Below are 15,561 nucleotides of genomic sequence, written 5' to 3'. Positions count from 1 at the left end.
GTTCGGCCAGCGGCTAGGCAGGCCTGAAGGAGCGGTAGGACTCCGCTCTCTATTGGTTGAGTCTGAATGGGGGCCGGCACGCGGGCTCGGGCGGTCCCGGCATCCCTTGCGGGGCGGTGGCGGCGGCGGGCGAGAAGGAGGGCACGGCGAAGTGCTGGGTGAAGTGGGGAGGGCGGCTGAGAGACCTGAGGGGGAGCCGGGCCGGAGGCCGCCGCCGCCACCATGCAGGAAATCATCGCCAGCGTGGACCACATCAAGTTCGACTTGGAGATCGCCGTGGAGCAGCAGCTCGGGGCGCAGCCGCTGCCCTTTCCCGGCATGGACAGTGAGCTCGGGGCCCGGGGGGGTGGGCGACGCCGATTCTGACCAGGGGTTCCCCCAGCCCTGAGTCGCGGGAGCCTCACCTTCGCTCAGCTCCTCCTCTTCCGTCCTGGGACGTCCCATTGTCATTGGAACTCGGGAACCCTTTCCTTGGATCCTTGATTCCCCGGGGACAGCCCTCGGGACAGCAGGACCGTGTCAGTTGTTCGAGTGAACGCGTGTTATCCTGAAGTGGGACTCCCTTCTCGCACCCTGCTCCAGCTAGAGCAAAGCCCTAGAACGTCTCCTACTTCCACCTCTTGCAGCGCTCCTTTCTTAACTTCGGTCAGAAGTGGCTGTTTAGTAGACCTTCATACCAGGCACTCCACCTCAGGGTCTCCTGCCCCAACACAGACTCCTGGGAGAACCCTTCTCTCTACTGTCCCTCTTTAAATGATGACGGTTTTCTCCTGCTGGTGGGCTATCTTTTCGTTTGGGGGAGCCTCTCCAGTTCAGATATAACCTGTCTTTGACCAGGTCGTTCCTGCATAGACATTATGTCCACTCTTAAACAGTAGGCGTTTGCTTGACTTACTGGTACTACCTTGAGACCATGGGACAGTATGTGTGGAGCAGCTCTTCTCCACCCAACACCACAGATCCATAAGCCTGTGGAGGCAGGTGCGCAGTAGTAAGCCCTTCTTATGCCTCCTTCCTTGGAGAGCCAGGGATGTGCATAACTTGGGTACTTCTCCAGGTCAGTTCACTTTGTCTTGTGGTTGTGTTGAGTATGCCAAAACCCGGCAAGGCTACAGACCCTCCTTGCTGGTTCTGTGATGATGCTTTTTGAGAAATATAAATTCTGCCCCGAAGATGTGTTCTTAGCCATCCTCTCAATCCCCATGACTGGATTTCTGACCTTAAAAAAGGAGGCAAGACCAACCACAATATAGAAAGATCACAGATACTCTTAGATGATATTTTTGTTTCTACTGAGACCGTTTCGGGTAGTTTGATCTGGCCTGGAATTCCTTGTGTAGCCAAGGATGCCCTTGAAGTCCTGATCCTCCTCACACCTTCACTCCCAATTTCTGTAGTGCTAGACTGAATCCAGATCTTTGTGTGTGTTTCCCAGGCACTCTGCCAACTAAGCTACATCTCCAGCCTTTGTTTTTCCTTATTTTGTTTGTTTTTGTATTTTGAGGCAGTCTGGCTATATAGCCAAGGCTGGCCGAGATCTTCCTGCCTCGGTTTCTTTCTCACAGGTACTGGGATCACCAGTGTACGCCATCATGCCCAGCAGCGTCTTTACATTCTACCACTTTAACTCTGACCTAGCAGAACCTGCCTGCTTCTGGGAGGCCGCTGAATCTCTTGGAAGTTGGCAAGAGGCACTTGAGTGGCTTAAGGAACATCATCTCTGGTTTCTGTTTTGTTTTGTTTTTTTTTTTTTTTAAGTTTTCTAGAAATGCACACTGATAGATCAGTGGAAACTGTTTATGAAGCCAAGAATTGTTTGTTCAGCAATCGTGGCTGATGAATTTCCAAACTCAACAGAATAGATGGCCCTGGCCCAACTGACTGCCACTACATCCTGACTCTGTAGTTTTACTACCTTCCCAGAGCTGCCTGCACCGGTGGGGATGAAAGGCTGTGCTCCTTTGTAATTCCATGTGGACCTTGCATATTAAGGGCTGGCCTGCTTCTTAGTCTTCACTTGCATTTTACTAAGCTAGTGTCTCTGAGGCACCTGCCTGTTCTGGAATCTGTCCCTTCTCAGAAGCGTCATGTACTCATTGTTATTTCCTGTGAGACCATTCATTCCCTCCCAATGTACCTGTAAATTAACTCTCCTGGGAGGTATGAGCTGGGGGTAATTAACATTGCTGTGATCTTGTGTTCCTTCTTGCCTTTTCCACCCACTCTTAAATGTCTTGGAAGCTATGGGCTTTCAAGAAGTTCTCAGAAAGAACATCGTGTTTGGTCCCACCATACAGGTAACATTTCACAGGTTTGACTTAAACAAGTGGTGTTTAGCCGGGCGGTGGTGGCGCACGCCTTTAATCCCAGCACTCGGAAGGCAGAGGCAGGCGGATCTCTGTGAGTTCGAGGCCAGCCTGGTCTACAAGAGCTAGCTCCAGGACAGGCTCTAAAAACGCTGCAGAGAAACCGTGTCTCGAAAAAAAAAAAAAAAAACAAGTGGTGTTTACTTTGAGACAGGGTGTAATTCTGTAGCCCTAGCTGGTCTAGAACTCATTATGTAGACCAGGCTGACCTAGAACTCAGAGATTCACTTGCCTCTGCCTCTTTTTTCGAGACAGGGTTTCCCTGTGTAAACAGTCCTAGCTGTCCTGGAACTAGCTCTTGTAGACCAGGCTGGCCTCAAACTCACAGGGCTTCACCTGCCTCTGCCTCAGCCTCTCGAGTGCTGGGATTAAAAGTGTGCACCACCACCGCCCGGCCAGCCTCTGCCTCTAATGATAGGATTATAGATATATGCCACCATGCCAGTTACGGGCTTTGTAGTTTTTGCCAGCTCACTACACCCTGGATTAGAGATCCTAAGAGCCTCCCATTCGCACCTGGCTTTGGTTGATACCTAGCTCTTTTCTTTTACAGAGTCGGGGGCTGCTGTCTGTGAATTCTTTCTGAAAGCTGCCTGTGGCAAAGGTAAGAAAATCTTGACTCCCTCACATCCTTCCTGAGGTCCCCTACTTTGTCTGCCAACAGATTTACAGGTCACCAGGTCTGCTTGTGTTGCTTTCTGTAGATAGGTGTCCCTAAAGGAAGCTATGGCTTGGATAGGCCAGGAGGATGATTCTACCCAAAACTTAAACACAGACTGAGCCTGCCTAACTTAGAGGCTGCTTTCTTGTGTCACAATCTTCTCAGACATGGACATTGGGGGCATAGAGGCTTTATGGAACTTCTCAAGGTTCCAGAATTGCGTGTAGCAATACCCAGTGTTTGAATACAGACTTTTTTTCTTTTTAATAATTCCAGTGTGTACATGCTCTTCCTCAATGGCTTCTTTCTTCTGGGGTCTTGTTGACACTCCACAGAGTGTCCACAGACCTCCACAGAGGCTCTGGGAGTCTGGTTATCCATTGATTCATAGGTAATGGTGGGCAGAACCTTATGTGTCATGCATACACCTGGGCATCTTCCTCCCTCTGGAAATTTATTTAGGAAACTAAATTTTAATCATAAACTTGAATAGGGAGCAAGATGCAGAGCAGAGGGTGGTTTGAATGGGTAAATTGAATGGGAGTCCAGTGAGTTTGGACTCCACAATGCAGTTACTTACTGCTAAATCAGAAGGCCTTGGAGGTAGACCAAAAGCTTGACTTCATGGTTGACTCCATTTTTAAATTCCTTTATTAATTAGATTAAGTATTCCCAAAAGGGATTCCCAGTTCCCCAGATGATATGTGTCCTGAAATTTCCTAGGAATATGACCACCCATCTTTTGCTATAAAGCCATCCTTAGTTCATGGTACTGTAGTTGTCCCATGAGCTGCTGGCTACATACACGTGCTGACCAATTAAAATCTGTAGGCATAGTTCTTCAGTCACACTGCTGTGAACCCAAATGCTCACCAGTCCCATGAGGCTAGTGGCTGCTATTCTGGATAGTAAAGATGTAGAGCATTTCTTTCCATTATGGCCAAAAGTTCTTCTGGGCAGGGCTGGTCTCATCTTTGTCAGACACAGCCTTAGTCTCAGCAGACCTGCCAGCAATTCTGGCAAGCCATCAGTTACAAGTGTGACATCCCCGGAGGATGGGTCTGTCCCATCAGGGTAGGACACTACCCTATCCTGCTGCAGATGGTCACTGCTCCTGTTTATGCATGTCACATCCCTTCAGTTATAAAGCTGATCTTAATCTCGAGGCATTTTTCATAGGACATGGCCTCCCTGGAGTCCTGGAATCTGCTAATGGCCCTCTTTATCCTGTAAGGCGTACTTTTTTACCTGTGTACCACCAGAACTGTTTTTTGTTTGTTTGTTTGTTTGTTTGTTTAAGAAACCAGCTGACCCACCTCAGACTGTATCTGTGTTATGTATCTGTCTTATGCTAGTGTCTGTGAAATTATGAGATGATATTTTAGTGTTTTGTTGTTTTTGTTTTGAGACATGGTCTCAATATGTAGGGCTGTTAGGCCTGAAACTCCCTATGTGGACCAGGGTGGCCTTAAACTCACAGAGATCCATCTGCCTTTTCTCACGGGTGCTGGGCTTAAAGGTGTGTGCCTTTCTCTCACACCCTCCAGTTCCCAAATAACCATTTTGAGGCTTAATATTAATTATAAATTAATGGCTCAATGGCTCAGGCTTATTGCTAGCTAGCTCTTACATTTAAATTAACTCATCTTTCCTTTTGTTGTTGTTGTTGTTTGGTTTAGTTTTTCAAGACAAAGTTTGTTTTCTCTGTATAGCTTTGGAGCCTGTCCTGGAACTCACTCTGTAGACTAGACTGGTCTCAAACTCAGAGATCCACCTACCTCTGCCTCCCCAATGCTAAGATTAAAGGCATGTGCCACCACTGCTTGGCTAACCTGTGTATTTTTTATCTATGCTTTTGCCACCCACGTGGTTTTATTTAATCAAAAGTTTCTCTCCTGCCCGCCAGTTCCTGAATAATCAACCACTCAGGCTTAATATTACTTAAAAATGCTTGGCCAATGGCTCACTCTTATTAGCTAGCTCTTACATTTAAACTAATCCATTTTTAAATCTATGCTTTGTCACGTGGTTCTTAGCTTGTTACCTCATTTTTTACAGGTCTTGCTTCGTTGGTGGCTGGCTGACTTACTTGACTGGTGTCTGCCCTTCTTTCCCCCCTGTATTCAGTTTGACTTTCCTGCCCAACCTTATTCTGCCTGGCTATAGACCCTATCAGCTTTATTTATCAACCAATGAGAGCAGCACATTCACGGTGTACAGAAGGATAGCTCACATCATAGCCATATTTTAGTTGGGTTTTTCTAAAAATACTTTAAACTCAAATACATGGCTATTAAAATATAAAGTGGGCTAGAGCAATGGCTCCAGAGTTAGGATTACTGACTGTTCTTCCAGAAGACCCAAGTCCAATTCCCAGCACCCACATGACTCTCACAACCCTCTGTAACTCCAGTTCCAAGGGATCTGACACCTTCCCCCGCTTTCTGGCCCCTGCAGACACTTACATACACATAAAGTGCAGTGTTTAATGGTTTGCCACCTAAATCCACATTGCCTTCTCCAGAGATACCTCTGCTGGTGGTTCAAAGTGTAGGATGACAGCTCTCCAGCTCCCACTAGGTTCATTTCTACTTGAACCTATGTATCTCTTCACTCTTCGTTGGCAGGGGGCATGTGTCCATTCCGGCACATTAGTGGTGAGAAGACAGTTGTGTGCAAACACTGGCTGAGAGGACTGTGCAAGAAAGGGGACCAGTGCGAGTTCTTGCATGAGTACGACATGACCAAGATGCCCGAGTGCTACTTTTACTCCAAGTTCGGTAAGGCACATAGAATCCTGGGAGGCTCGGCTCTGGGGCAAAGCCTGGCAGCCTGAGCTAGTTCTTCAGTAAGAGGATGGTATTGTTCTCTGTGCTCTGTCATAGCTTCAAGGCCATTGTGGCACTTCTTGTTTTGGGATATTGAGACTAACAGGGGTCCGACTGGAGACTTTGTCTCTGCTCATGGCAGCCTTACCCTTGAAATCCACATCTCCTGGCATGGTCACTGATCACCCCCAGCCTGAGTTTCTTCCTTCTCTCTGGGAGTGTGATCCTAGGCAATAGCAGGGCTATCACAGCATTCCTCATAATAGCAAGTCTGGGGCTGTCTTGTGAAAATGAACCTACTCTTCCCGTAAAACTAAGGTTGTTTTGAGCTCTGATTAGAGATCACGAGGCTCCTACTGTTGGGGTGAGCTGGATAAAGAAGCAGGGACGGAGTGGAAGTGGTAGAGCTGGTACAGAACTTCGTCCCCAGGGTCTCTGCTCTGGTCTGCTGTTAGTGGTGTCTCAGGAAATTCTGATGGTCAGCCCAAGGGCTTCTTCAGCCCCAGGTCCTGTACTGCCAAGAAGAAAGTCAGAAGGCTCCAGAAAAGCTGAGTATTGGGCATGTGTTGAGATTTCAATGCACTGTTACTAGAGGAGATATTGGTTATTCCAGCATCCCAACAGGCTTGGGGTTTGTTATTATTGTGGGTTTTGGTTTTTTTGATACTGGATTTTGCTCTATATTGGTCTGTAATTTACTATGCATACCTGGTTTGTTCTCATTGTTCAGTAAACCTACCTCACTCAGTCTCTCAAGTGCTTGGCTAACAGGTGAGAGTCACCATGCCTGCCTAGCTTTGGATGCTGGTGCCTTAGTTTCTTTTCTTAATGACATATATTTATTTATCGTGCCTGTTTTGCTTTGTTTTTTGAAGTAGTATAAGCTAAGAGATCAAAATGGACAGAAATAGAATACAGGCTTCCTTGCTCCCTGCCTTCTCAAGTTTGTCCCATTTGCCACATCCATATCATTACCATCTCCCACCCTGTCACCCATAGCAGCAGGGCCCACTGCAGCTGCTGCAGATGGGCAACACTTGTGTTGAGGATCCTCTCCCTCTAGGTGTGTAAGGGACAGACCTTTCCTTGCCTGCTAGAGGTTTGCTCCAGTGGCCCAGAGTTAGCTAATTAATTGGTAAACAAGGGGAATGATAGAGAATTAGTCATGGGAAATTCTGTATAAGATACGAATTGGCTTCAGCAGAGTGAACTGGGAATATCCCAGAGGGAAGTCTTGAGCTAAAGGCTATGAAAGGTCTAGTAGTGGCTGTGGATTCATCTTGGCAACAGGGAAACAATTGTGGCTAGGTGAAGTGAACTGGGGCATTCCTCTGCAGTGTAAGCAGAATGTGTTAACGTTGATGCAGAGGGCAGTATAGAGGTGTATCCTGAAGCTCCTGAGAGGTGCTGGTCCACACATGTTATCTTCAGTAAGGCTTACCCATGCCACCACAGACCCAGCTTTAACTCCCAAGTAGTTCTCCTGTTTCTCCCAAAGGTCAGAGTTCCTCAAACCTCTGTGACAGCTCATAGATGTGAAGAATCAACAGTCCTGGTCTCGGTGGATACACTTGAATATCTGGTCTCCCGCCACCTAGGGATGCGCCAGTACCCTCTCAGCAGCAGTGATGTGTGTGAAGGCAGGACTTGTCACAGCCCACAGACTTTGCTCTCAGCTAATACATGAGCAGGCTGGTCCTGGACACTAGAACCACCTGATCCCGTTGCTTTGGGAGCCAGTCCCAGCACAGTTCCATGAGGCTATGTGTCCACATTTCCTGCAGGGGAATGCAGCAACAAGGAGTGCCCCTTCCTGCACATCGACCCTGAGTCCAAGATCAAGGACTGCCCTTGGTATGACCGTGGCTTCTGTAAACATGGTAGGTGACAGGAGGCCTCCTCAGGCCCACCTAATCCCCAAGACTACCAGATGATCCTCTTGGGACATCACTTCCTCAGCCCTACCTGGCTCAGCAGACCTGACCTACTGGGGCCATTGAGGCTGTTTCTTTGTTTGCCTTGTGACAGGTGTTTTACTGTATAGCCCATGCTGGTTTTAAAATCAGTTTTTGGTTGGTCTCCCAAGTGCTGGGATTTCAGGTGGGTGCTATCACGCATGGCTGTGGGGCATTTTAGTACCCTTCATTTCCCTCAAGCCTCCGAAGGAAACTGTGAGCATGGTGTTCCTGCTTGCACTTTTGATAAGCTCAGCATGGAGAGACTGGGGTGTTGCACACTGTCCCCTGTGAATAAGAAAGGAAGCCAGCATTTGAAGCTACACTGTGGCTCTCTGAGCAGAGCTCTGACTGGTAGTGGAACACTTAAGCGTTGTCTCACTGAAAGGAAGTCGGAATGACCTGAATGCTGGGTTTTACAGGTCCCCTATGTAGGCATCGGCACACTCGGAGAGTCATTTGTGTGAATTACCTCGTGGGATTCTGCCCTGAGGGACCCTCATGTAAATTCATGCAGTGAGTATGCTGGTGCCCTCTGAGTACATCCTAGGTGCACCTGGGCTTTGGTTTCTGGGTGGTGTCTACCCTAGGGTCTGGGTAGAGCTGAGAGGTGCAAAGGAGCCACTGCTATGTCTGCTGCTTGCTTCTACTTGGAGAGCCTAAAAGCAGCTCTGTGTAACCCAGCATTTAACCTTCCCTGAGCCGTGACCTTGAAAGTCTAAGGCACACACGTTAACTTGGTAGTTATGGAACTGAGCTTCTGTCTGAAGTAACAAGGGGGCTGACGAAGCCTTCCCTCCCACTGCTGCTTTGGTCCACATTACCCAATCTGCAGCAGTTGTATAGTTGCCTGGTTTGTTTTGTGGTCCCTGCCTTACTGAAGGCAAGTGGCCAGTGCTGCTACTGGTGGTCCTGTTCTTCAATGAAAGCCCTGGAGCTTGCATCTGGTCCAGGGATGCCTGCTGGTCACAGAGTGTTTCTATGCATTGTCAGGAGGGAAAGGAGCTTCCATGTATGGCTCCCTCTCCTGCACAGCACAGGAACCAGGATGGCCACGCCTTCTTTTAGAGCAGCACTTGCCCAAGGGCTCCACCGTCAGTTCTTTTGTGCCAGTCTCACCTTGTGTCTTAAACTCTGGGTTGTTTGCTGAGAGGGTGAGTGTAGCTTTCCTGATCTATCTCTCCTCTCATGCCCTGCTGTCTCCTCGGACCAGCCCTCGATTTGAACTGCCCATGGGAACCACTGAGCAGCCCCCACTACCACAGCAGACACAGCCTCCAACAAAGGTATTGTACCCTGGTTCCTCACTGACCACATTGGCCTGCAGAGATGGTCTCATTATCCACTCAGTGTGAGGTCTGCTATAAACCCCACTGGGGGGCCTTGTGAGGAGGGCAAAGGGGAAGGCAGGAGAGAGGCAATGTACCCTCTCATTGCAACAGAAAAATCAGAGCAAAGCAGTTTGCTTGTTTCAGAAATGGAGGGCAGCAAGCCCCAGAGTAGGTGGGAGTTAGATTCATGTAGCAGAGTCACCGTAAACATGGGACTGTGCAATTGTGGCTCAGTGGTATCTGCTTTGGGAACTGGGAGCAAGGGCTCAGGGGCTGGGCCCATGTTTGGCTGTTCTTTCTTCTGAGCGAGAACTTTCCTTTTACAAAGGAGGAAACTTGGCCTCCTAGAGGAAGTGATTTACCTGATGGGCTACTGCCAAGCAGTGGCAGAAGTAGGAGCACAACCAAGGTTGTCTGATAACTGGCCAGTGCTAGCATGGCTCCTATGGGGATTATGGTCACAGACATTTATAAGACTAGCCAGCCCAATCCAATCAGTGTTTATCCCTAAGCATAAGGAAAGAGGGAAATGCCATGGATAAATGGGGATATATAGTAGCACTCAAACCAGAGCACCCTGGGCTTGCTGACAGGAGTGGGCCATTAGGCCCAGGGGAAGGGCTGGCCTGCACAACAGGCAGAGCCTTAAGCAAGTCTCTACATCAGCTAACTGCCCTCCTGACGCCTGACTTTGGCTGGCTGGCTTTTAAGTCAGCTACTACGTCCCGTTTTAGTTCTTCCCGTGCCAGAGTCTGAGGGGCCTGCACAGACCCTCACTGTCACGAGATGGTGGCACCAAGGAAATCAGACTTCCTGAGGAAAGCCAGACAGTCCCTGGTGCAACTGATAGCCTGGGGGTTCATAGCTCTAGCCTGACATTTCCTGGGTCAGAACCAAGACGCCATCTGATTGGAGGTGCTTTGTTCTGGAATCCCTACTTAAAAACCCCACTCCCCTTTCCCATGTGACTCCCTAGAGGAGGGCCCTCTCAGCCCCTAGACTGCAGGCCAGCGTGTCAGGCTCCAACTGTTTTTCTGTGACTGTTGCTCGCCGTGTAGGCTGCTAAACATCTGGCTGAACCAAGCGTTCATCCTGACCTGAAGCTAGAACCTCAGAAACAAAAGTAAGGCCTGATCATGCCCTCACCCCACTACCCAGAGACTTCCTCTTGTCTCTTCCATGTTTTCTTTTCTACTTTTAGTTCTCGTTTTTGTGTGTCTGCATGGTGTTTTTCGGACAGCAGCTCCTGCCATCATCACCAGAACTTTCTTTCCGGCCCACTCTCCTGGGGCAGGACATTGCAGAAGCCCTCTTCCTGCTGGTCATGCAGAAGAGGTCCTGTCCTCTTTTTTTCCGTCCCCACTGGTAGTCCGCGTGCACGTGTTTTCCGCAGTAAAACCGTGTTGTGTAACTCTTTCCAGCAAAGTAACAATCCGCCATTACAAAGGTCGTCCTCCTTGATCCAGTTAACGAGTCAGAACTCTTCTCCCAATCAGCAGAGAGCCCCTCAGGTCATTGGGGTCATGCAGAGTCAAAACAGCAGTGCAGGCAACCGGGGACCCCGGCCGTTGGAGCAAGTCACTTGCTACAAGGTGAGTCTCAAGGATATGGGTGGGGATCACTTGGGTACGGGGTAGAGTCTTCAGTTAGTGGTCATTCCCTTGCTCCTCAGAAGTGTTATTGCTGGTTTGAAGAGTGAAGGTGGACCACTGTGGTGGGCTAATCATCATCCTACTTCCTGTACTGCCAAGACGGGGTACAAGAAGGTACACGTGCTGTTGAATGAGTACACTGTGCTTTAAGTGAGAATTTCCAAAAAAAGTAGAGGAAGAAAACAGAAATGCTTCAGGGTAGAGTGATGCTCAAAGCAGCCTATGTGTGCACACCAAAGGAACAGGACAAAGTGTTAGGCCTACACTGGTAGGAATTGGATTAGGAACACTCACCAGTCTATACAAGAAATGAACTCTGAGTGATAGATAGGCAGAGAGTCTCATGAGAGTCTGTAGTTGCTTGCTAGACCTAACGTGAGTGTGGACTTGTGTTTGTATCTTGGTGAGAGCTGAAAGGTTAAAAAACTTGAGGGTCTACCATTGCCATCTGGCAGAAACAAGCCCCCTCCTGCTCTGAGGGGTGTGTCCACAGCTAGAGTTCTGAAGGATAAATTTGTGATTAAAAAAATCAAAAAATATGCTGGGAAATGTCCCACATGGTGAGTCATTAGTGACGCCCACAGAACATTTGTTTGAGAACTTCAGGTGTGGGAGGTAGCTCAGTAGGTAAGACATTTGTTTTGTAATCATGGGGACCAGAGTTTGGATTCCTAGCACCTGTACATCTCAGGTGGGCATGGCAGCTTACCTATCCAGCTCACTAGTGAATACAAGGTCCCAGAGTTAGGTGAGCTCTAGGTTCATTTGAGACCCTGCCTCAGTAAAGTAGAGAGAAGGAATGCTATGTCACATGTGGGCTTGTATATATAAGCCTGCACATACACACAAATGCATAAAAAATACTAGAGGTAGTATCTACATGTGCACACACATACATTCCTAGAGCAAGCCTAATCTACGTAACATTCTATTCTCTCTCTCTCTTTTTTTTTTTTTTGTAATGTCTTAAGTTCATTCCATGGCTACACATGGAAATCTGATCTTTTTCAAAGGCTACATAACCACAACTTACTTTACCGGGTCTGTTAAAAGACAAATTATTGATAGCTTTTGTTCCTAACAACTGCATTGATTTGAATACCTGAGTATTAGTTAATTCTTGTCTGATATCTACTGGCATCTGCTTTTTGCTGGAAGTTCTGAATCACAGGATGCTCATATACATGGCTTTAGGTAAGACCATGGCCTAGGGCAGTGCCACACAGCCAGGCATTGTTTGATACCCTGCTCTATGCCAGAGACGTTTGTATCCCTGGGGTGGAGGTAGGGGGAGGCAAGCGCTTACAGAAAACTCAAAGGAAAGGTGTGTGTGGATTCAAGTGCCCTAAGCTCTATGACTCCACATCTCCTCTCCACTTTCTCTGACGTGCTGGAACTGGTTCTTCAGCACTAAGATATGGGATCATGTGGAGCTTGGAGGAAGAGCTTTCCTGGTAATTTCTTAAAGATCCAATATTAGCTTAGCTGTCATTTTGCTCCCATTGATCACTGTGTAGCAGTGTCTCCTATGAAGCAGACACTCAGGTCCTGAGACTCTGAGAGACCGGGGCTCCCTACCACAGGTGTGGTATACTGTCCATATTAAATGTCTTAAGAGTCTGCATTCCCCAGGACCAGCTATGGAGACAAGTGTATGTGCCAGGTCCAGGGAGTGGGGCTTCCTAGTGGTCACATCAGTCCAAGGGCTAACTGGATGCTATCTAGACTACTCATCCACACAGAAACCACATCTGAGTGGTGGTATGGTAGCACATGCCTTTAAACCAAGCACTTGGGAGCCAGAGGCAGGCAGATCTCTGAGTTCAAGACTAGCCAGGGCTATACAGTGTGAGACCTTGTTTCAAAGGCGGAGGAGGTGGGGGGGGGGGGGGGTTAGAATAAAGTACTGGATACTGACAGACTGCCACTAAGGAAGCCAGGACTGAGCTAGCATGGGCATGCAAACCTAATGGGAACCAACACAGAGTTGTGGTCCACTGCCATCTCTTGCCCATTTGTTCAGTGCTAGGCCAACACTGCTGTTCACTTCTAGATAATTCTCTTTTGAGGCGGTACAAGAACAGGCACTATAGAAGGGCTAAGTTAGGGTTAGAGATAGCTGTCAGGTGACACGATACCTTCTCCAAGTTGAAGGACTGTCAGATTGCTCTGGCCCTGTGATCAAAGCCTGTCCTCAGATAGCTTAGAAATGTAAACAAGATTCAGGAGGGAAAGCTTCAGACATAGGCCACCTCAGTGTTCTCAGCAATGGCTCCCTGAATTGGGGCAGGAGCCTGGCGGCTTCTGTCGGGTTGGTCCCTCCTGTCTTTTCTAGGAACCCCAGGCCTTACCAGCTCAGAGGTAAGGTGATTGGCCTGTGGAGGGCCGGTGGGGGAGCTCTTTGCTGTGGGAGCCCCTGTTGGGCAGGTGTGGTGGGGCTGGGGAGCTGCTCCCAGTGCCAGCTTCATTGCCTCTTCTGAGTTCTCCACAGGCTGTAACTTGGTGGGTACTGCGTTAGATAGTGTCCCAACTCTCATGCTTTTCTCTTTCCTTCCCCCATGTTCCCAGTGTGGTGAAAAAGGACACTATGCCAACAGATGCACCAAAGGGCATTTGGCCTTTCTCAGTGGACAGTGACAGCAGCTGGAATCCGGAGCAGCCTGAGAGCCATGCTGTTGGGAACAAGCACTTAGCTGCTCAATGTAGTGCTGGCAGGACTTTGGCTAGAGCTGCAGGCACACCTGCCAGGGCTCATTTAGAGGGGCCCTGTCTGTCCTGTCATTTTGCAGTAATTTTTTTTTAAAGGAGCATATGCTTCAGTTGGGTCCCCTGAGCCAGAGTTTGCTTGGACGTCAGTGCCTCATTTATTGGACTCCCTGCATACTGCCCTCTTGGGGAGAGAGAAGCTGTGCTTCTTGGTCCTGTGGAAGATGGCCAGCATTTCCCATCAGAGGGCCTCATTAAACACCAGCACCTGGAGAGGATGGGTAGCTCATGTGGGGTTGTGGCCAGGTCAGCCTGCTTTCTCCATGTCCAGCTGAAACCTCAAGCTGTGCCTATGAATGTGACTTGAACAAGGGAGCCCTTCCTGACAAACTTGGAGCATTCACTGCCTGGCTTGGCCTTGGCTCTTTGAGAGGTGGCAGGCTCCCACGCCGAGCTACTTTTCTGGGCTTGCTTTCTTGTGGAGCACCTACCTGACAATGCTTCAGGTCCACCTTCAGCCAGTGCTGCAAACCACCTTTACATAGATGACCCAGTTGATCTGCGCCTACCTCCTGCCAAGCAAGCTCTGTGCTGTCACTCAGACCCCTGTGGCATGCAGAGGCCACCCATCCTTGAGCCTAGAAAATGTGAATCCATCACCTGCAACCTGCTGGGCAAGTGGGCCCATCTAAGTTCAGTTACAACAATACTTTTTATGAAGTTGATTAAAAAGCTTGGTTTTTAACCTATGTTTCATTACTTTAGGGACTCCTGAGGAGCTTCCCTTTTAGCAGATGTCGATCTCACAAAGAGAAGTGACTGCTGCTGGAAAGGGACTTTGCATGGTACCTCACATTACCTTTGATGATAGCCTAGTTGTCAAGCCAGTCCTAGCTCTATGTAGGCTCTATGCAATGGGTATTCTCCCTTCCTCTCCTCCATTCCCATAAGGAATTAGTAGCTTGGCTTTAAATCTTGAAGACACGCCGGGCGGTGGTGGCGCACGCCTTTAATCCCAGCACTCGGGAGGCAGAGGCAGGCGGATCTCTGTGAGTTCGAGGCCAGCCTGGTCTACAAGAGCTAGTTCCAGGACAGGCTCTAAAAAAGCTGCAGAGAAACCCTGTCTCGAAAAACCAAAAAAAAAAAAAAAATCTTGAAGACACTAGAATGGGGAGTGCTGCAGGTAGAATGTTGTGAGCTTGCTTCACGCAGGCTGGCACATCTCATCACCCCTCCCCAAGGTTTCAATTCTGGCCATTTTACCAGTGTGCTGGTGGTCCTCGCGCAGAAAAGAAGGGTTGGTGGGCACTCGGGTTATCCCCAAATTCCCTGCGTTAAGATGTCCAGGAGTAGGCTAGAGTAGTACTGACCGTTCTTCAGAGGCCCCTTGTTTGATTCCTAGCACCCACAACCATCTGCAACTCCAGTTCCAGGGGATCTCAAACCTCCCTCTGTAGTACGAGGAACACAAATGGTACATGTATATTCACACACACACACCTAAGAAGAAAAGACCTATACTCATAATAAGCCAATCTTAATAGAGTACCTGAGTTCTATTCCCAACATCTATATGGCAACTCATAACTATAACTCCAGTTCCAAGGGATTCAATAACTTCTGGTCTTTGTGGGTATCAGACACATAATGTGCTCACATATACAGACATGCAAAGAAGATACCCATACGCAACATTTCTTTTAAAAGCCAGGCGTGGTAGGCCACATCTTTGATCCCAGCACTATTAAGGCAGAGGCATCCTGGTCTGCATAGTAAATTTCAAGACATCCAGAGCTAAGAGATCTTCCCCACCTCACCCCCCAAATTGTCATGAGTCAGAGCTCATGCTTTATGTTGTGTCTGCCAACCAAAGGCTACAGCACCTCTAAACAGCCACAGTGCTTGCGGCAGAGAACAAGGCCTCTGGGCAGTTGAAACCCCAGGTGACATGCCCCCACAGTGAGCTGGGACACAATCCCAAGCACACAGCGGTGTGCAGAGCCCACAGTCTTCATGAGCCAAAGTCCTGGGCTGTGTGACTAGGGTACAGGAGCACAGAACA

At 48.6% G+C, this 15,561-nt stretch overlaps 1 protein-coding gene across 3 annotated transcripts; it reads left to right on the top strand.

Annotated features, from left to right (window-relative positions):
- Positions 1-95: 95 nt before the first annotated feature.
- Positions 96-14,244, top strand: Cpsf4 (cleavage and polyadenylation specific factor 4). 3 transcript variants are annotated; one of them, XM_038346811.1, is made up of 8 exons: positions 96-325; positions 2,920-2,970; positions 5,655-5,807; positions 7,640-7,735; positions 8,233-8,326; positions 9,024-9,096; positions 10,641-10,733; positions 13,362-14,244. In XM_038346811.1, the coding sequence occupies exons 1-8, from the start codon at positions 223-225 to the stop codon at positions 13,428-13,430; spliced, it is 732 nt and encodes a 243-aa protein (XP_038202739.1). In that variant the 5' UTR covers positions 96-222; the 3' UTR covers positions 13,431-14,244. The 3 variants fall into 3 exon arrangements, with proteins under 3 accessions (XP_038202739.1, XP_038202738.1, XP_038202737.1); XM_038346810.1 differs by having other exon boundaries at positions 10,638-10,733; XM_038346809.1 differs by having other exon boundaries at positions 10,563-10,733.
- The last annotated feature ends 1,317 nt before the right edge of the window (positions 14,245-15,561 follow it).

Source organism: Arvicola amphibius, chromosome 10 (genome assembly GCF_903992535.2).
Source record: "Arvicola amphibius chromosome 10, mArvAmp1.2, whole genome shotgun sequence".
NCBI lineage: Eukaryota > Metazoa > Chordata > Mammalia > Rodentia > Cricetidae > Arvicola > Arvicola amphibius.
This window is presented reverse-complemented; position numbering and strand designations above follow the sequence as displayed.

Bases quoted from the DNA above. Each gene is read 5' to 3' on its own strand.
- Cpsf4 (XM_038346809.1), top strand. From the start codon at position 223: ATGCAGGAAATCATCGCCAGCGTGGACCACATCAAGTTCGACTTGGAG. The intron at 326-2,919 runs GTGAGCTCGGGG...TTTCTTTTACAG, and splicing joins GCCCTTTCCCGGCATGGACA to AGTCGGGGGCTGCTGTCTGT. The intron at 9,097-10,562 runs GTATTGTACCCT...AACTCTTTCCAG, and splicing joins AGACACAGCCTCCAACAAAG to CAAAGTAACAATCCGCCATT.